General features: G+C 41.8%; 1 protein-coding gene across 1 annotated transcript in view; it reads right to left on the minus strand.

Annotated features, from left to right (window-relative positions):
* Positions 1-1,131: 1,131 nt before the first annotated feature.
* mad2l1 (MAD2 mitotic arrest deficient-like 1 (yeast)) overlaps positions 1,132-22,699 on the minus strand; it is a 36,669-nt gene continuing 15,101 nt past the window's right edge. The window contains exons 2-5 of the mRNA XM_085963003.1: positions 17,145-17,291; positions 12,094-12,214; positions 4,234-4,337; positions 1,132-2,021 (exon numbers count right to left, since the gene is read on the minus strand). Of these exons, the coding sequence (XP_085819129.1) occupies positions 1,849-2,021; positions 4,234-4,337; positions 12,094-12,214; positions 17,145-17,291 (545 nt within the window). The 3' untranslated portion in view covers positions 1,132-1,848. The remainder of the gene's footprint in view (positions 2,022-4,233; positions 4,338-12,093; positions 12,215-17,144; positions 17,292-22,699) is intronic.

Genomic DNA, 22,699 nt, shown 5'->3' on the forward strand with positions numbered 1-22,699 from the left:
GCATTCAAGCCGACTCAGCCTTGCCAAAAGAACCTACTACACCACCAGAAACTACTACACCACCAAGGCGTTATCCGAGTCAGGAAGCCTCCAGAGAGACTGACTTATAATTAATTAACTGCAGCAATGTATAGATTATTTTTCTTGTAACATGTAATTAATAATTACTTAAAATATTATGTACTGGTTAGCTAAAAGGGGAGGAATTGTAGTGTATGTGCCTTTAAAAGCCCCATGTGTACTGTAATGCCGGTAATGGCCACTCGGCTATATAAGCCTGAGTATTGTGTTGTATCCGTTAGTTCCCCTCCAGACTTTGTTTAGTAAACACCTATCAAACCAACTCCTGTCTTCAGTGTCTCTATCAACACACAGACACAACACCTTCTCTGTTAAAAGCAATTCTGGGGGGACGCATGTGGCGGAACCACCAGAGGATTACGGACAATTGTATATAATTCCTTTTACAGCAATGTAGTACAGCTGGGGGCTGCACCTTTAATGTGTGTTAACTATACTAGGGCTTCTTTCCTGTACTCCGCGTGATGGCGTCATGCCGTCTGTCACGTGATCTCAACGGCGGGAAGAACGTGATGACGTCAGAGCTCGGAACCTTCTAGCAGTAGAGCTCGGAACCTGCTAGCAGTTGAGCTTGGAACCTGCTAGCAGTTGAGCTCGGAATCTTCTAGCAGTTTCCAGAGAGGCTTTCAAGCAGACCAGATCTATTTGCATTGTATCCTACAGTTTCCTGTACAGCTTCGTTTGTTCATTAAATGTTATTGTTTTTGATTTTCTGAGTCAATCTCAATTCTTCGGCTAGGAACCCCAGTTCCTTCAACAGCATATTTACAAGCTCCAACAGCAAATGATGGACACAACATCTAACTGGTGCCAGTTAATTTATACAAGTTGTAGAAAGATGAAGGATGGATCGAGTCTTTCCTTCAGGAGAACTGAAGTACACACTGAGGTTACACTGTAGGCTTTCATCAGCCTAAAAGTTGAAAAGCGCTCATTACAGTCCACTTTTGTAGACCTGGTATGTGCGAGAGTTTAAAAAGAGCAATTATTTTATTCTTCAAAATAAACATTGAACTCATTCCCTTACTTAGAAAAGACAGTATTTACCTAGTCATTACCGGTGGTTTTATTCACTTTTTAAAAAATCACAAATATCCAAATATCTTTAAAAACTGAAATACATCCTACAATGACAACAGTGGATTGAAAAATAAAGACTGAAAGCAAGTATTTCAAACATCAGTGCCCCACAGTTAGTGTAGAATTATTTTGACGTGGGCAAGAACTAAAGAAACTGATCTGCTATGATGGTATCTACATTTTCAGAGAGGAGCTGATGCTGTCATATGGTCTGCTGCTAGTACACTGAACTTTCAACATTAGTATTACACTGGGATTTGAAATGCAGTGCAATTCTGATGGTGTCACTCCGATTCCTAGAATGTGAACAGGCAATGTGAGCAGGCAAAGTAACTCGACACAGTTAACAGCATCATCAGTCCCCAGACTCTGAAGCAAGTGCGGGAATTAGAAGTTCAAGTCTACAACCCATCTCTTATTGAAACTGGCCTCTAATGCAAATACTAAAGTATCCTAATAAACATCCTGTTAAAACGTTTTTGAATTATACACAAAGGTAAGCAAAAGATAAAAAGAAAATTATTTAACTATGGGGAACTGCAGTTTTAAAATAGGAAACAGAGATAGGGACGATTACAATTTAGACGCTTTACTGTGTTATTCCTAAGTATCCACAAACTGGCAATGAAACAAATTTATACAAAGAGTTTACTGTACAAGAGAAACAATTCTGTACATTGTGGCCCATTAGAAAGAATCAATTTTTTTATATGCAACCATACTATTCACTTTGTGTATGGTGGTGGTAAAAGATCGCAGGCGAACCTCTTCAGAGTTGTTAATAAACTGTGGCCCCGATTCTTCCCACTTTTCTGGTACCTCCAAGTCTTTGTCTGTGTATATCAGAAGATCAAAAGAACCTGAAAAACCAACAATGAGTTGTATTGAAATGAAAACAGTTAGACAATACGGCCACAAGATAAATACAGACAAGTAAAGTCATTCAACCATCCAGAACGATCCTAAAGTCCCCCCAGTGCAGCATTCAAAATGTTTCTAGGGTTTGAATGTCCATCACCTCCAAGTTCCCCTTCAAGTCACACACCATCCTGACTTGGAAATATAGCATCGTTCATTCATCGTCGCTGGGTCAAAATCCTGGAACTCCCTTCCAAACAGCACTATGGGAGTACCTTCACCTAACAGACTGCAGCGGTTGAAGGTGGTGGCTCACCACCACCTTCTCAAAGGCAATAAGGGATGGGCAATAAATGCTGGCCAGCGACGCCCACATCCCAGGAACAAATATATTAAAAAAATCTCTGCTATTCTATCTGCAAATCCATTCCAGGTATTGACCAGTGAAGAAATTTCCTCATTCTATTCTCGCAATTTAATTCGAAGTAGTTTTCCAGATTTACCTTTTCCATACTGTTTACTATCTTGTACATCACTACAAGATCACTACTCCGATGACCCCTTTCCAGGATGGAAAGCCCATGTTTCTCTAGTCTTTTTTGATAACTCAGACCTTTTGACACTAGGGATTAGTTTCATGCTTCTTCTTTGAACTGCTTCCAACATATAGATGTCACCCTTGTGCCTGAGTGACTCGACAGTATTCACCATGCGATCTGAGCAGAGTACTACACAGTTAGGGCATTACTTCCTCTGATATCTCATACTTGCACTCTGATTTTGGTCATCAAGACTCCTAGGCCTCTTTCAACTTCAACCTCAGATACTTCAGCTCCATCCATGGAATGTGTGTTGCCCATTTTCCTTCCTACATGATAATTAACTTCCCTGCTGACCCAAATACAAAGAAAACCAAACCATAAACCCCAGACATGTCAAAGCTTCAACCCTCAACACTAATAAATTGACAGGGAACAAACACCAAGTTTCACAGTAACCAATTACCCTAGAACATGTATGCTTAATCAACTAAAAGTAACTGGCGCTAATTATTTTAGCTGCTTTTTAGAACTGTCAGAATAAAATAATTTAAATCAAGCAATAGTTGCTGGGCAAGAAAATTCCTACAGCCCATAATTTCTGAAATAGCTTGATGGCATTGTGTTTAAATACTGTTAATACAATTTATTAATCCAGCTTGGAAAACAGTACCTTTGCTCAGAAATGTTACCAACACGACAACAAAACTAAGAAATGCAGTTAGCCTTTAGACCTCTGAATTATCCGAGATTGTTCCAACGTTAATGATGAAAGTCTTCAAAGATCTACTGTAACAAAGGAAGAAGCTCCTCTACAATTTAGATGTGTGTTTTAGAGTCTTTCACTAAGTTTTGAGCCAGGACTACTCTCAGGAATACTAAATATACTTTACTGTGGAACCATGCAGCGAGTTCCCAATTTCAGCTGCCACTGTGGATCACTGCTGTGTGAAAGACAGGCACTTCTGTGCAGGAAGGGGAAGAAGCTACAGGATAAATAGCTATTAAAACTGTCGGACCAATCGTTTTAAAAGAGAGCACTCTCGCTTGTTCGAAGTGCGCTGAAATAGCCCCTTTTCACCCCAACACCATTCCCTTGCTTTCCCTCACTGGACAGCAAGAGGAAATAGAACGATGCTGAATCAGAGACCTGGCAACATTCCACAGCCTACAGGAGCAAGTTCTGTTGAGGGGCACGGAGGAGGTGGTGAGGGATGGGGAGGTACGTCAAACTCGGAACAGAGAAAGTATAGTAAGAAATTCCAAGCCTAAACTAACAGCTTACAAAAAAACAGTTACAGCAGTGAGATTATACATAACATAAACCGTATCATCGAGGGCAGGACATAAAATGGTTCTTTGCAAATTCCCCACATGGCAGGGTGCTGACCTTAGCTTTGCTGTCTGGAAAAGAAACCAAGCACAGGCTAGGCACAATCCTACAGAACCATAATGAGGTGGGGAAAAAAACAATCACAAGAGCACTGCTCTCAATCAGCACCTAGCAACTAGTTATACAATAGCAACTAACAGATCTGGAAGCAGGTTGGTTGCCAGTCCTCTCGGCCTAGGTATTGGTGTGGTGCAGAGGGGACAAGGAGGGAAAAAAATCAAAAATCACCAGGAACAAATGTTTTAATATCTTATATAAATGCCAAGAAAAATATTCACTTACATGCAGCGTCTAGCAAAGGCAAGAAAGTCACCGTAGCAGTAATCTGTCTAATGACGGACCGAATTTCATCTTGAATCGCTTTTTCAGATTTCTCCCTTGCTTGGCTGCAATGAGACAATTATTACATTGAAAGCAATGTACTGGCCAAACAACAATCAGTAACCTCAATATTCCTGGTCTTTATTTCAGTCAATATTGAAAACCAAAGCTCTCTTTGAAACTGCATGCGTGCTGCAAAAATTAAAATGGGAATATTTTGACGAGGTTAACTTGGAGCCAAGACTCACTCTTCCGTCTCCCTCTCGTCTCGATAGAAGCTTTGTTTCCCTTTCATCTCTTAGAATGCGGATAGTGGCTAGCTCACAGACTGTGGCACTAAGTTTTTCAGCTCAAGTCATGAGACCAAAATAAATCAAGATTAGAATAATAAAACTATTCAGATGTCAGAAGCAACTTTGGTACTGTAATTGTAACACTATTACAAAATACACAAAAGCATTTAAAGAATTTTTAAATATTTCTTCTGCTCGACATCTTCCCCTATTACCGTTTTGCATTCTTTTAAACTTATTTCTAATTAACTAAAAGCCTATTCTAGCATTTCTATAAGTTTTTCTTCTGAAAAGAATTACTTTTAATTGTGCCTGTGGGAAGCCATTGTCCATTTTGTAAAAACGGGCTTCAGATTGGCAGAAAAGCAGCTCCCAAGGATGTTTTTTCAGCCAAAGCTCAGAAGTTAAAGTTGCTGTTATTACTAATCACATAGAGCAAGTTGACTTTTCACATATATCTCTAGCAAACAGAGTGTTCTTCGTGGTTGAGCTGTCTTGTCGGTGGCCCCAGCATCTAGATTGCAACCCCAGATAATTCATCAGCATCACTCCATCTTCTTAGATAAGTTTAATTTTCCTCTTGAATATGTATTTTCTCCATTTTTCCTTCATTAACTATTTTCCTTTAATTTTCCTGTGTCTTCATTACCCTCTCTAACTCATTATCCGGCCCAAGGAAAAATCTCCCCAGATCCCTTACTAATTCACTCAAACTCCACACATCATGACACCTCTACCACCTAAAAACTCTCAAGTCACATCCCTTCAGCCTGGCTTCCACCCTGCTCACTGCACAGCTGAAGTCACAAATGATATCTTCTGTTATAACTATGCATTATCCCTCCTTGTCCTCCTCAACCTAACCTTTTCCCATGTTTGATATGGTCAACCATGTCATCCTCCTCCATTACTTCTCCTACAATGACAAGCTCTGTGGGACTGTTCTAGTGCGGTTCCATTCCTAGCTGTCCTATGAAGACGTCGACTCTAATTTCTCTCCACGGATGTTGCCTGGCCTGCTGAGTTTTTCCAGCATTTTCTGTTGTTATTTCGGATTTCCAGCATCTGCAGTATTTTGCTATAGTACATCTTCAGTATTGGCTTCTCTTTCTGTCCCCGCAGTCAACTCTGGAATTTCCCAAGAATCTATGCTTGGTTACACCTCCATCATTACTGAGGGGTAGCATGTAGATATGGTTTGCTGCTGTGGGATCAGCTTCCATATATATGCTGACAACACAACTCTACCTTTGCACCACCTCGCTTGAGACATCACTTCTACACTACCAGACTGCCTGTCTAACATTGTCAAAACTTCCTCCAACTAGTCACTGGAAGATTGAAACCAGGTTTGACCCCTGCCATAAATGCAGCTCCCTCAACACCAACTCCATCCCCCTCCTTGACCAATCAGGCTAGAATCAGACTGCAAAACTTTGCCACCCTGTACAAGCCAGACCTGAGCTTCAAACCCAATATCCAACACCAACACTACTTATTTCAACCTTAAGCCTTACTTTACCTCATCAACATCCTGATCCACGTTTTTGTCACCTTTAGATTCGATTTCTCCGATACTCTCTTTGCCAGCCTCCCACCCTCCTTAAACTCCAGCTTGTCCAAAGTTCAACCACCCATATCTTTTCCCACACAAGTTACCCATCACTCCCATCCCATAAAATATTGAATTTAAATTCCTTGTCATCTTCAAATCTCTCCACTTCTCATCCGAGCCTAACTCTAGCCTTCTGCGCAACCCTCCTACTTTCACCCCACTACTGCTGGCAGAGTCTTTAGTCTTACTCTCGAACTCCCTCCTTAAAGCCTCCACCATTAAAAACCTTCTCAAAACAAGCTTTTGGTCACCACTCCCAACTCTACCACCATGGCTCGCATCTGCTCCTTTAAATTACCCCCCGCTCACCTTAATTTAAAAAAAAATAAAAACACTATATAATTGTTGATGGACATAATGAAATGAAGATTGAATGCAGTTTTTGCCCTAGTCGCATTAAATACAGAAGTTTGAGAGCTTGTCAGACTCTTGTTCTTGTACTTCTGAAATTTGCCCACATTCCCATGTCAGCACTTAAAACCCACTCATAAACAGGACTCTGGCTATAAACACATACCTGATCCAAGTAAGTATTTCAAAGCATCAATCCAGTTCCTTAAAATTTGGATTCAAGCAACATTAGTACATATTTCTTTATCAAGACTCAATTGTTGTTCCCAATTACTGAAGTCATCCTTCTCCCCTGCCCCTTATTGTAAGATATGGCACGTCACCTAGACTGCCAAAAAGCATTTGATAAAATTCTGCATGAAAGGCTCCAAACAAAGCTCAAAGCAGGAGGGATTCAGGGTAAAATTTGAATAGAAGAAATGTGTTGCTGGGTAGAAAGCAACTGGTATTTTTAACGAGTCAAGTCTGCCTGAAGTACTGACTGGGGTGCCCCAAGGATTGGAGTTCCCCAAGGATTGGGATTACAACCCCTACTGTTTTTAATGTGCCTTAATGACTTGGATTCAGAAACTCAATTGCTCAGATTTGCAGCCAATACCAAACTAGGTATGAGAGTTGATTCTGAGGAGTTGGACAAATATGTAATTTAGTAGAACAATGGCCGATGAAATTTAACATGGACAAGTATAAAGTACTGATCATAGGGGAGGAAATAGGTAACCGAAGTACACCATGAGCGGTGTGGAAATAGCTACGGGTGAAGTTACAAGAGACCAAAGGGCTTTACTAAACCCGACATGTAACTGACCAGAGCAGCAATCAACAAAGCAAACTGAATGCTGAACAAAGCAGTACAGTACAACTCAGTAAAAATAACCGAACTAGAGCGCTCTGGTCAGACAATTCCTTGAACACTGTGTCCAGTTCTGGTCATCAAGATACAAGGAAAATTCCAAGCCCTGAGGTATGAGAAATAAGTGGAGAAACATTGGTTTAATAACCTTGCAAGGTGATTGAGGTGACCTTAAAGTACGTAAGGTAATAAACAGCATACAAAAGGTAAATCTGGAAACTAAACTGAGAATAGGATAAGAGGATACATCTTCAATCCTGTAAAAGGAAAATTTAGGACCAATATCATAAATACCTTTGTCACACAAAGAATGACCAACACATAGAATGGTTAGAGCAGTGCGAGCAAAAAGCCTGGAACTATTTAAGAAATAACTGGACACTGACGAGGAAGGGGAGCTATAAGGCTACTCCCGATATATGAGCCAAGGAGGGCTGAATTAAGTCATAGAATCATAGAAATTTACAGCACAGAAGGAGGCTATTCGGCCCATCTTGTCTGTGCCGAAGTCCTCATCCTCTATCTTGTAAAACTGCCAACAGCCTGACCTACAGCTTCAAAACTGGTACATTACCACCAAATTCCTGCAGGTGGTGCTGCCGAGCTATTACAAAGTGATTGTATACACCACTACCAGCAGAAACCATGTGGCACTGTAGCCCAAGCCTACTGGGATCTTTACAACTTTTTGTTTGTCCATACATATGGATGGAATCATTTGGCAAGCACAATAGTAGGAAAAATGGCTACATAGAAATTGGGGATTGATACCATATAGAAAGAAAGAGTCCACGACAACACTGTTGAAACAATTCAGTTGAAATGAATAGAAGAATTGCACACAAAGCATTAACCGATCTTTTCTCTGTACGGATGCTGCTAAGCTTGTTGTTTCCAGCATTTCCTATTTTTGTTCTAAACATTAATAATTTGGACATTATATCTTGGAAAGTTCAAACCTTTCTTTCACATTGATATCTACATTTAGGAAACCCTGACAAAAACAAATCTAAAGAAAGAAAAAATTTGCATCCAGATAGAACCTTTCATACCTTCAGGATGCCCAAAAGTGCTTCATTGCCACTTAATTATTTTTTGAAATATATTCACTTTGCAAGTAAATACAGCAGTTCATTTGTGCATGGCAAGATGCCGTAAACATCACAGATGAATATCCAATTAATCTGGTTCAGAGATGATTGTTGGCCAGGACACCAGACGAACTCCTTGCTCTTCTTGGAGAAAATGCCATGGAATCCATTCCAAACAGCTGAACAGGTGGATTGGGCACTTCCACCATGAAGCATTCCCTCAGTACTGCACTGAACAGTCATCCTAGATAATGTGCTCAACTGCTGGAGTGGGACCTTCTGACTCAGAGGCACTGAGCCAAGCTGACACTTAAGCCAAGCTGTTAAAGTCCACAGAATAATTTTTTTAAATCACTTCTCAATTTCTCAACTGAGAACAAACACTTCTGGCAAAGATATTGAAGTCTGACAACAAGTAACTCTTTTCCTTAGATTAACTATAAATGCTTTAGTCAACATGAACAGGTTTACAAATAGTCAACTGCAGCACTAGATTAGTAACAGTATGCACGTCAGTTAAAGAATTATACTTCTGTATTTTAGCGCAATGTTTTGTAACTTTTCATATATCTACAACTAGTTCAAGATTCTGTTAATTCTATTTGCATTTTCTAACTGGCAAATTAACTTGCCAGATTTGATACAGAGTAATACAATTGGCTTGACAGTTGCTAAGTTACATAAATGAAAACTTAAATAAAAACAAAGAGAGTGGAGCAGTAATTATTTAAACCATCACTAACAGTTCAGGGAGGCAATTCCACCCCAAAGCTGTCAGCCTTACCCCAAAACAATCCAACTGGGTCAAATTTACAGCAGGAAAACTATTCCAGATTAGCTTGTAGGCTGCATGTTCTTCCTTTCCCACATCTTTGGAAATGATTTTAGCAAGAAATGTAAGTTATACAAATTCTGCACACATTTTCTAGAGTTTAGGCATAAATATTACTGACTTTCATTATTCTCAATTGAGAGATTTATAGTGGTCTTTGTAGTTTCATTGGGCTAGAAATTATGGTCAGAGGCGTACCTCCGGAGTAAGCCTCTGACCCACGAAACATTTACGAATCTACCTCCAGGCGCCCAGGCTGTGAAGAGTTGCAGTGTCAGGCCTCGAGGCGGACAGCAGCGTAAAGGCCCACGGATCCCAGGGACGCAGGCGGTTCAGAAGCGTACCTGGGATCACGTGGGCCCGGTCCTCCAATGACAAAGGAGGATTCCATTGCAATCATTTACGAAGGGAACCCCCTAATGATATGCAATGGAATCGCTGAATAATTATACAATTTACAGAATTCTAATAATTTTAAATGTACTGAATTGCAATTTTATTCATAAGTCCCTTCATTGCACCAATTCTTTGATAAATAATTTTAAACATCTTAATCCAGGCCAATATTTGCATAAACTCATTTAAAGTGTATGTGCTTATTTTGGATTTTTAAATGTTTTATTTAAGCCTTATATATACCCTTACGCTGATGCAAGCAGATCCTACACCTGCTTTCACCAGCCGTAAGAGTTGCATGGGCAATTGCTGGGCAAATAGCCCAACTCTGCGCCAGCAATACTGAGCTTCCATGCGGTTCTGAGGATGTCAAGGCCTACCTTGACAGATCGCAAGTTCCAGATTTTGTGCATGCAGACTGAGAGTACACTGTCACAGAGACCCCAATTTCAGCCCCATAAAGTCTGCGGTCATGTACATACATATCTGTGGGGCCGTTCTTTCTTCATAATTAACTGTCAATTATCACTCCAAAAACCTTCAGTGATTATATCATAATTGTTAGCCTTCAGTATGGACATCATGTATAAACTACTGCAGCACAATACCAAACACTGGATGGGGGAGGGGGCTGGAAAGAACACAAAAAGGAGTAATACTATCCAGGCTCTTTTATACCGTATACTCATATGGTGTTGGTGTGCACCATCTTTTTGATTGGTACTTAATTTGCAATACAAATTTGAATCTAAAGCACAACTACCCAAAAAAGGTGATTGAGACAGTAATGCTGTGTTATAACGATAGCCACTATGAAGCTTCCAGTCAGATCTATTCTTAAACCACGAAAAACAGCTTTCACATTCAGCGAATAAGCAGCATTGCAAGCAGTTGAGTATACTGTGCTTTCCCCACACGAGTGCAAGCAGACATACAACTACAGCTGCCTCCTTGCAGTACTTAATGCTTCCACTACTGCACCAAGGTACATAAAAAATAATGGGTGCAAGGCTATCATCTCATTTCAGAAGATAACCAAGCTCAAGCAGCTTATGATGTCTGAACGCCTACATGAGATTTCAACCATACACTCACTACTTTGTTTTTTTCCCCCCAAGTCAAGCACTGTGCAGTTTGAACAATTGCAGGATCACCCCATTAACCTAATTTTCACAGCAGCACATGGGTAAAATGTGGATTAAAACAGAAGGTACTCAACAGTAGTGTCAGCTGTGGCTCAGTTGGTAGCACTGTCGCCTCTGAATCAGAAGGTTGTGGGTTCAAGTCCCATTCTGGAGACATGAGCACAAAATCTAGGTTGACACTCCAGTGCAGTACTGAGGGAGTGCTGTCTTTCGAATTAGATATTAAACCAAAGTCCCATCTGCCCCCTCAGGTGGACGTAAAAGATCCCATGGCACTATTTCGAAGATTAGGGAAGTTTTCTCCCGGTGTCCTGGCTGATATTTATTCCTCAACCGACATTACAACCAGATTATCTGGTAATTTGTCTCATTGCTGCTTGTGGGAGTTTGCAGTGTGCAAATTGGCTGCCGCATTTCATACATTACAACACTGACTACAGTTCAAAAGTACTGTAAAGCACTTTGGGATGTGAAAGGCGCTATATAAATGCAAGTTCTATCTAGTTCTATCTCTCTAGCACCTGTGCAGCCTATGGAAAAGAAATCACCAAGTGGCACTGGCCCCGTAACTCTGTAGTGTTGCAGAGACTAGTAAACTTGATCTACCATAACAAGTGATCTTCGCACCAATCACCTGCCCCAGTGTATATTCTATTTGCACAAAGGCTATACATATAAAATTATTAGTTTATTGCTTATTTACAATTTAGGTGTAGATGGTTACACAGGAAGAGGGATAACTATGGGCTCTTGCACATTTTTCTTCTTCACTTTAAGGCTTCAGCCTGAAGATCCATATTCTGTCTGTCTCAAAAGGGCCGTTTCCTAGACATAGACAAATGAAGGGAGACAGAACTTTCTTTGTGAGGGGAAAATTATTTTAAATGTGATCTATTTATTAGTGATAGTTTAATATTAACAGAGTAGCAGCACATACCAACACATCTATAACATGATTGCCAGTGCATTTATATTTGCCACTTCTGTACATAAATGTGCAATAAAGCATTACAAAAGAGTTTGATGGTTGCTTCTGGGATGGACACACTTAAAAGGAAAAGCACTCGTGAAAAATTCAGGACACCTCCAATCCTTCTCAAAAAGGAAAGTGATTAGCTCAAGATGGATCTAATATTTTTGAATCAAAGATGACTAGAGGAAGCAACATGATGCTTGGTTTTTTTTTTTGCAGCTTGGACTGGTCCATAAGAAGTCTGAATATGAATAGTTCTCAGCAATAATTACCTGCTTTCAGTCATGGTTTTGTCACACTCAATATCAAACTGCCATCTTTCTAGAACCTCATTAGTTTCAACACTGTTGATAACCACCACAAGCCTTTGAACGAAGTGGTTACATAACCAATCTGAAACACAAATACAAACAGATTTAGAACAAGCACTGTCCTGCCAAGGAAAAAGCAGTAAGGGATCCAATATATTTGCAGACACACGAAAACATTTAACATCAATTTCTAATCTCTAACATTACCTTGAATTTACATCTTTTCTAAATGTAACACTGTTTGTGTACTGCTGGAAACAGTTTATAAAAAGCTTAAATGAGCTCCCAACAGTCCAGAAGCTGAATTACTAGTAAATACTACGGCCCCGATTTTGCCAGCTGTGGAGTGTCTTCATTCCGCCTCCTCCAAGTGATTTTCTGTTGATTGGGCTTGTTAAGCCCGCCCTGTGAGATACCCGGCCAATTTAAAGGAAGCGGGTCTGATGACGTGTCATCAGCCGGTTTCCTTAAAGGGGCCATGTCCACATTGATTTTGACAGTTGTGCTGTCAGTGTTCTACAGCACTGAGGTGCTGCAAACACTGACGAGCACTGCACAAAGGTGCACGGCTGCACCCAGGCTCTCCCATGACTCCCTCCATATGCTTATGGAGAGAGTCACAGCATGCAAGGAGGTTCTCTTCCCTTCCAATGGGCTGAAGACACCTCCCCAGGAGACCAACACAGCCTGGTTGCACATTGCACAGGAGGGCATAAGCAGGGATGTCGTCAGCAGGACCAGGCTGCAGTGGCACAAACCTTTCAATGATTTCAGTAGGTCACAAAACATTACTGCCAAGCCACACTCAACCTCATCCTGCTGTGTCAACACATCCCCATCACTCTGCTTTCCCTACCCTACTCCTGCACATCCTTACTCACATCAACTTACCTTGCACCTCCACCCATCGCTCTCTATCTACATTATCACTTCCCCATCTCACTAGCCACCCCTCACACTCACCCTACTGCAAGCATACCAACTAAGAACACACAAAGGTAGGCACTTGAGTGGTTTAGCCAATGGTCTAGTGAAGATTCTGGTCATGTGCTGTCAAACATTGAAATCTTTATTTTGAACACTTTAAATTCTTGGACAGATTTGTTTGCACCTTTGGAAGTGGCTTAGTGAGTTGCAGTGAATGGTGAGACATAATGTCCCTGTCCCCCCACCCCTGCAATGGCTTGGACATTGTAGGGATGCTTTATGGTGTTGGTGTGGGGTGGTGCCAACCTGGTGCATCATGTGGTAGCCAGAGTGTACAGTGTTAAGTGAAGCAAATCTGGACATGGTGAGGCCATCGCTGGCAGCAATGTGCATGGGTGATGGTGCCCTGTGCAGCATCAGTTGATTGTGGAGAAGGTTGGTGTTGTTGTTGGTGCTGCTGGTGTGCCCGGTGATGCTGGTGTTGCGGCTGATTGCTTTGGGATATTGAGGACCAAGGTGAGATTTTTTCAAGGCACCGATGCTGATGGAACAGATGGTAGGTGAGGTTAAGATGACAGAAGTAATCTGTCAATGTTGAGATAGGTTGTTCCAAGGAGGTGACAGTGGATAGAGAGATTACTCCAAACACTTCAAAAGTGGGTTCCAAATAATTAATGCTCCAGCTTCTGACGTTGGAAAGAGACCAGCTGTGAAATGGTAGCTTTTAGGCCACTTTTGCAGCTTTCACCTATTCAAAGAAACGGAGAGTTGTTCAGAACCCGACATACTTACCTGGCATGATCCCCGAGTGACATAAACCTCATGGAAAACTTGGGAAAATGGTTAGTAGCTGGTAAAATGCTGCTTAAATAGCTTTAAAGACCCTCTTAAGTATCTGAATTACATGACCTGCCGCTTAGTGCCGGGTCTGCAAAGCACAGGCAGAGCCGGCACTAGGGAAACGCACAAGGAGGCGGGTTCAGAGCGGGATACCGCTCCGCTCTCAATCTTTTTGATTTTGACAGCGGACCTGCCTCCGAACCTATCCTGAGTGCCAGCAAAATTTAGCCTCACATGGCCATTTTGAAACCTTTTTGGTAACTTTATAGTATTTGCCATTGGTAGAAAGGGATGATTTTCCAATCAGATTTTGACAGAGTACAGGAAACTCTTTCGTATCCAGCACCGACGGGACCAGGATGGTGCCGGTTGATTAAAAATTCCGGATAACGGAGAGGTATATCTACCGAGGCTATTTTTAACAAACAAAAATAAAAAAAATCAAGAAATGTGCAGTATAATTGGGTACTCACCTACAGAATGTTGTGTTAAATGGATGGTGGAAGATGCTTGATTAAGTAGAGTAATGCCAGTTGAGGGTAATCCATAACTCTTTAATTACTTAATAAAACAAAAGTTATAAACGACTGTATACTGTAGTTTTCGGAGTGAGAATGTTGCCGGTTATTAGAGAATTCCGGATATTTAGGTGCCGTTTAAACGAGAGTTTCCTGTACTACCTTCCCCTCTACTCCTAACCTATCCATCCAAGTTATGCTGTGTCTTCACTGGCACTAGCTTAAAATTGCTTATGCCTTCCCCCTTCTCAAAACATCTGCTACATCAGTGGTACCTCACATCCAATAAGAACATTAAAAAGTATGGAATGGCAAAATGCCTCATAGCTCAACCAACCAGTTCCTTTAGGTGAATCATCTCCAAACTTTCTCCACAGATATTTGATCCTTAGGCTGCCTCATTCAGTGGCTCTTCTCTAATTTGGCAGCGACATGAAAAATAGTCAGCAGGAAATTGGCACTGGAGAGTTGGGGCACTCCGGATAAATGGCCAGCACCAGAGGCAGGTGAATGCATGCCCCCAGAGTGAGCTACAGTAATATACAATGCAATCAGAGCACAGAACACCGAGGGGAGTTGGAGGGATTGGGCTCAGAGGATGAAACAAAAATAGGGGCAGAGGGATAAAATCTGAGCGTGGCTGAAATTGAAAGAGTCTTGTAATACTGGAAATTAATGAAACAGAACACTCAAGGCAAATAAATGTTTAGTACCAAATAAGTAAAAAAAAAATCAAAAATTGTATGAATATAAATACAGTGCTTGCCATTGAACTCAGAAGTAATAAGTATTACAGTGTTACAGATCAAACTGTACGAGACCGAGATAGTTTCACTCAGACTGCATGTTTGGTATTGGTGCAATGTCATCTTTTGCACCATGACAATAGCATACAAGCAGTACAGTACTGCTGCATTCACATAAATTACAGAGGAAGAAACCATCTGAAAGAATATCTTGCAATATTAGAGTCAGAGACTCTTACAGCACAAAAGGAGGCCATTCGGCCCACTGTGCCTGTGCCGGCTCTTTGAAAGAGCTAAAAACCAGACCCAAGCCCCTGGTCTTTCCCCATAGCCCTGCAACTTTTAACTTTTCAAGTATATATCCAGTTGAATCTGCTTCCACCACCATTTCAGGTGCATTGCAGATCATAACTTACAGTATAAAAAAAATTCTCATCTCCCCTCTGGTTCTTTTGCCAATTATCTTAAATCTGTGTCCTCAGGTTACCAAAGCTCCTGCCAGCGTAAACAGTTTATCCCTATCTACTCTATTAAATCCCTTCATAATTTTGAACACCTCTATTAACTCTCCCCTTAACCTTCTCTGCTCCAAGGGTAACAATCCCAGCTTCTCCACATAACTGAAATCCCTCATCCCTGGTACCATTCTAGCAAATCTCATTTGCACCCTCTCCACGGCCTTGACATCCTTCCTAAAGCATGGTGCTCAGAATTGAACACAATACTCCAGCTGAAGCCTAACCAATGATTTATAAATACTTAGCATAACTTCCTTACAAATCAGTTACAACATACGACTTTTTAAACTCAGTCTTAAAAAAGGACTCAAGTGATTCGCTGCAGTACCCAATCAAGAAAAAGCCAGCTATCTCAATTTTAAATAAAATTATTTCACCAGCATCTGCAGGCCAGTAGCTAGCACACTGTACATGGAGCACACAAGCATGTGTCTCTACTTACAACTGCAGCTGCCCACTTGCATCCCTGTAAAACTGAATCTAACGCTGCACCAATTGGGGAGCGAGGAGAGAATGATAAGGAAATTAAATGCAACTCTCCTCCACGAGGACATGTAACGGTAACTACGCCCTGAAGACCTAGGTTTTTGTAATTTCCATTTTTCCCCCTTTCAAGTGATCATGCCACGAACAATTGTCTAACTGAAGAAGCTTGAATGTCACATACATCAATAAAGTAGAACTTCTGCTACCATAGGCTCAGGGTGCATGGACTTAACTTTCAGAGCTATACTCTTGAAACCTAACGAGTCAAATAATTGAGACCCTTCCAAGATTAGGTACTTTGCTGCGTGTTAAGAACTTGCATTTATATAGTGTCTTTCATGACCTCAGGACATCTCAAAATATTTTAGTCAATTAAGTACTTTAAGTGTAGTCACTGTTGTAATGCAGGAAACACGACAGCCAATATGCACACAGCAAGCTCCCACAAACAGCAATGTGATAATGATCAGATAATCTGTATTTTTAAAAAGTGATGATGGTTGAGGGATAAATATTGGCCAGGACACCGGGGATAACTCCACTGCTCTTCTTCGAAATAGTAGCATGATATCTTTTACATCCATGCGAGGGGGCAGATTGGGCCTCGGTTTAACGCCTCCTCAGAAAGACGGCACCTCCAACAGTGCAGCACTCCCTCAGTACTGCACTGGAGTATCAGCCTAGATTATGTGCTCATATCTCGAGTGGGAATAAACCCACGATCTTCTGACTCAGAGGCGAGAGTGCTACCACTGAACCATGGCTGACATATCAACATTATTCAGTGAAGCCAGAATACACAGTCAACAGCACAGACTCCTGAACTTTTTCACCAGACTTATAAAATTAAGGTTGAGAGCTTTAAATCATGCATTTGTGACTACAGACCAGACCTGGCATACTCTTGCAAAAACATTTCACAAACAACAGATGCTCAAAAGCTTGCAATGCAAAATTGAAATCAACCAGAACAATACCTTTTAGCTGGTCAACTACGTTCTTCAAATAGTTGTTAAGGACGGGATCCGTTGTAACAAGCATTGTAAGCCCGTACTTCTGTATTCGTGTGAAAGATTCTGGTGGATAGATTCCACGCTGGTACAAGATGCTGTTGATTCCATAAGCTAAAACATTAACAATTGACACCTGCCGTTAAGTAAAACCAAACCATGTGTTTTTTCAGGCCACTATGCAATATTACAGGAAACTTTGTGATATCCGGCACCGACGGGACTGAGCTGTTGCCGTCCCATCAAAACTGCCAGACAAACCAGCGCTAATGTTAAAACATACGGAAGCTTTAGAGCTCCGTATCTAGCAACAAACCCAACAGCTTCTAAACAGTCGGCCGCAGCTTGCAAGCATCTCTGTAGCTAAGCAACAGCTTTAGCTAGACCTTGCAGAGCCTGACTAGTGGAAAAAAAGCAACGAAAAGAAAAAAAACTTACTGAACCGACTCCTGAATTTTGCCGGTGGCTCGAGCATTCCAGACAGTTAACCTCCGGATAAACCAATGTTTCCTGTACTGCATTTGTGGCAAAACCCTCAACCATCTGCATCCTTAGAGCAGAAGTTACTGAAATGTTATACAAAACTGCATTTCCATGATAGGTGTCACAGTATTCCTGTATATCAACACATTTTGTATTTTTTCTGAAAATATGGTTTCTACTTGTGATCATAAAGTAACATTAAAACATAAATGTAAACATCTAGACAGTAGAGTTGGCTATAGTACTCTCCCCCTTAACTAGACAGAATGCAAAAATCAGACCAGACTGATTGGATAGAACAGAATATCCCAAGACCATTGGGCCCCAAGCAAAATGAAGGCAGTTACTAGCGAACACAAATTCAAACACAATACCTGAAATGTCAGTATCACTTGGAGACCAAAAGATTGTCTGGTATGGGAAATGGATGGGGGGTTGGGGTAGGGAAAGGAAAGGTAGTTCATAATGCAGTAGAACATCATTATAGACACTGATAAATCCAATAGGGAATTCAGGAGAAATCTCTTTACCCAGAGTGGTTAGAATGTGGAACTTGCTACCACAAGGAGTAGTTGAAGTGAATAGCATAAGTGCATTTAAGGAGAAGCTAGGTAAGTACATGAGGGAGAAAGGAATAGAAGGTTATGCTGATTGGATTAGATGAAGGGGGTGGGAGGAAGCTCCCGTGTAGAATAAACACCGGAATAGACTAGTTGGGCCGAATGACCTGTTTCTCTGTGCTATACATTCTAAGTAATTCTGAGGTAAGATTATAGTAATGACAAATCACAGATAAGCCCGTTTTCGCCAGATACAATCCACAGATAAAGGGTAGTCTCTATACCAACTACATCTTGTTGAGCAAAGACTGAAGAAAGTGAGACTTGCATTTACACAGTACCTTATCACATCTCAGAAACACTGCAAAGCACATACAACAAATTACTTTTTAGTACAATGACTAATGTGTGGCCAAAGGCAGCAGTTTTGTAAACAGCAAAATTTCAAACAGATATAAGATGTGAAGACCAGTTAATCGTATTGTGGTGGTAACAGTAGACAGAGGAAATGAGCTAGGATAAAAGGAGAACTCCTTGCTGCTCTTCAACTAATGTGGGATCTTTAACATTTATTTGAACAGGCTTAAAGGAATGAGATTTAACATCTCCTCTTAAGAACGACAGCACTGACAGTACTGCACTGTTGTAGTGCAGTTTTGAATATGAAGCTAAACTTGGTGCTTGAGCCCACAAATCTTCTGACAGATGTAACCAAGTGAGCCAATAAACTGAAGTACACAACCAATCATCCTAATTTACTTTTGAATGCAACATCCTCAAAACAAAAACAGAATTTTATGCTTTTATCAGTGTTATTTTGGGTTACTGGTATATATTATTCGACCATTTTGCAATGAAGTTTGTTATAATGGCTGCAATGCATCACTGGACAGCACTGAAACAGCCCCTATACAAGGTCACAAATGACATCCTATGCAACTGTGACCGTGATGCATTATCCCTCCACAACCTTCTCAACCTGTCTGCAGCCTTTGACGTGGTTGACCAAACCATCCTCCAACGCCTCTCCTCCGTTGTCCAGCTGAGTGAGATTGGCCTCGCTTGGTTCCATTCTTATCTCTCCGGCCAAAGCCAGAGAATCATCTGCCATGACTTGAGTCCTGAGGGACAAAATTTGTCTCCACTTGGAGAGGCAAGGATTAATCAGGGATAGTCAACATGGCTTTGTCAAGGGAAGATCATGTCTGACTAATTTGATTGAATTTTTTGAGGGGGTGACTAGGTGTGTGGATGCGGGTAACGCAGTGGATGTGGTATACATGGATTTCAGTAAGGCCTTCGATAAAGTCCCGCACAGGAGGCTGGTCAAGAAGGTAAGAGCCCATGGAATCCAGGGTGCCTTGGCACATTGGATACAAAACTGGCTTAGTGGCAGAAGGCAGAGGGTGATGGTCGAAGGTTGTTTTTGTGACTGGAAGCCTGTGTCCAGTGGGGTACCACAGGGATCGGTGCTGGGTCCCTTGCTGTTTGTGGTCTACATTAATGACTTGGATATGAATGTAAAGGGTATGATCAGTAAGTTCGCGGATGATACAAAAATTGGTAGGGTGGTAAATAGCGAGGAGGGTAGCCTCAGTCTGCAGGACGATATAGATGGGTTGGTCAGATGGGCGGAACAGTGGCAAATGGAATTTAACCCGGAAAAGTGCGAGGTGATGCACTTTGGGGGGACTAACAAGGCAAGGGAATACACAATGAATGGAAAGACCCTAGGCAAGACGGAGGGTCAGAGGGATCTGGGTGTGCAAGTACACAGATCCCTGAAGGCGGCGGAACAGGTGGATCAGGTGGTAAAAAAGGCATATGGGATACTTGCCTTCATTAGCCAAGGCATAGAATATAAGAGCAAGGAGGTTATGATGGAGCTGTATAAAACACTGGTTAGGCCACAGCTGGAATACTGTGTGCAGTTCTGGTCGCCACACTACAGGAAGGATGTGATCGCGTTAGAGAGGGTGCAGAGGAGGTTCACCAGGATGTTACCAGGGCTGGAGCGCTTCAGCTATGAAGAGACTGGGCAGATTGGGTTTGTTTTCCTTGGAGCAGAGGAGGCTGAGGGGGGACATGATTGAGGTGTACAAAATTATGAGGGGCATAGATAGGATGGATGCTGAGGAGCTTTTTCCCTTAGTAGAGGGGTCAATAACTAGGGGGCATAGATTCAAGGTAAAGGGCGGGAGGTTTAGAGGGGATTTGAGAAAGAACTTTTTCACCCAGAGGGTGGTTGGAGTCTGGAACTCACTGCCTGAAAGGGTTGTGGAGGCAGAAACCCTCACAACATTCAAGAAGCATTTGGATGAGCACTTGAAATGCCATAGCATACAAGGCTACGGGCCAAATGCTGGAATATGGGATTAGATTAGACAGGGCTTGATGGCCGGCGCGGACACGATGGGCCGAAGGGCCTCTATCCGTGCTGTATAACTCTATGACTATGACTTATCTTCCCGCTCCCGCAGTTACAGCTGCAGTCCACCAAGGATCTATCCTTGGCCCCTCCTGTTTCTCATCTACAGCCCCTCTGCTGCCCCTCGGTGGCATCATCCAAAAACACATCAGGTCCCACATGTACGCTGAGAACACCCAGCTCTACCGCACCACCACCGCCTCTGATTTGTCACACTGCTTCTCTGGCATCCAGTATTGGACAAGCAGAAATTTCCTCTAATTAAACGTTGAGAAGACCAAAGCCATTGGGCTGGATTTTCATTGAGGCGGCGGGTAGGAGACCTTTTGACAGATGAAATATCAGCATTTCACATCTGTTTGAAGCTGTCAAACACTGACAATCTGTACTCCAGGTTAATTCCTTCCTCTCAGGATGATTTAGAGATCTCCCCGGAACAGAAAGCAGAGGCTGCAGATTTTGACAGATCGCGGCCATTCTGCTTTCTGTGCCAGTGAGATGAGTGACTCCAGAGACCTGAAGGAAGGAAGGCTGCAAAGGTAAGTAAAGGTTAGTAGAACTTCTTTAAACACTTTACACAGACCAAACACACTTACCTCTGCACGAATGCACCCATCACTCACCTGAACACCGGACATCTCGACCCCTCCAAGCCCTTCATCCCGACGGCCCACCTCGCTAACTTGGCGTGGTTTGGAGCCGTCGGGAATCCAACATTTCAACAATGAAAATAGGGATTAGGCTAAAAACTGCCTGTTAACAGGCAGTTAATTGGCACTAATCCTCTTCCCGCCTCGGGATTTCAAACCCCCACACGCCTCCAATCTCGACTCCACGGGTCAATGAAAATCCAGCCCATTGACTTCGGTCCCCGCCACAAACTCCGCTCCCTACCCACTGTCTCAGACTGTTCACATATTCAGCATCCTATTTTAGGATAAAAAATCCAAAATTTTCAACAAATGTACATTCCATTGAGAAATAAAAACCTCACGGAATAAATGATCCATCCGTGGCTAACTAAAAAAGTTAAGGATAGTATTAGATTAAAAGAGGCTTATAATGTTCTGAAGTATTGTACCAAGCCTGAGGGTTAGGAGAGCTTTAGAAACCAGCAAAGGATGATCAACAAATTAATAAAATGGGAGAAAATAAAATGACAGTAAACTAGCAAGAAATATGAAAACAGATTGTAAGAGCTTCTACAAGTATATAAAATGGAAGAGTAGCAGCAAAAGTAAGCGTTGGTCCCTTAGAGGCTGAGACGGGAGAAATTATAATGGGGAACAAGGAACTGGCAGAGACTGTAAACAAGTATTTTGTATCTGTCTTCACAGCAAAAGACACAAAAAGCATACCAAAAATAGTGCAGAACCAAGGGGCTAATAAGAGTGAGGAACTTAAAGTAAATATCAGTAGAGAAAAAGTACTTGAAAACTAATGGAACTAAAAGCTGACAAATCCCCTGGACCTGATGGCCGACATCCTAGGGTTCTAAAAGAGGTGGCTGCAGAGATAGTGGATGCTTTGGTTGTGATCTTCCAAAATTCCCTAGATCCTAGAATGGTCCCAACGGATTGGAAGGTAGCAAATGTAACCCCGCTATTCAAGAGGGGAGGGAAGAGAGAAAACAGGGAACTACAGGCCAGTTAGCCTGACATCAGTCATCGGGAAAATGCTGGAATCCATTATTACGGTAGTGGTAACAGAGCACTTAGAAAATCATATTATGATTAGGCAGTCAACTAATGTCCTTTAGGGAAGGAAATCTACCATCCTTACCTGGTCTGGCCTACGTGTGACTCCAGACCCATAGCAATGTAGCTGACTCTTAACTGCCCTCCGAAATGATGGTTCACCACCTCCTCAAGGGCAATAAATGCCAGTCTTGCCAGCAACGTCCACATCCCATGAACAAATAAATTTTTAACAAATGGTTTTATGAAAGGGAAATCGCGTTTAACAAATTTATTAGAGTTTTTTGAGGATGTAACTAGCAGGGTAGTTAGAGAGAAACCAGTGGATGTAGTATATTTAGATTTCCAAAAGGC

This window comes from Somniosus microcephalus, chromosome 2 (assembly GCF_052327205.1).
Source record: "Somniosus microcephalus isolate GS21.2 chromosome 2, FLI_Smic_1.0, whole genome shotgun sequence".
Classification (NCBI taxonomy): Eukaryota; Metazoa; Chordata; class Chondrichthyes; order Squaliformes; family Somniosidae; genus Somniosus; species Somniosus microcephalus.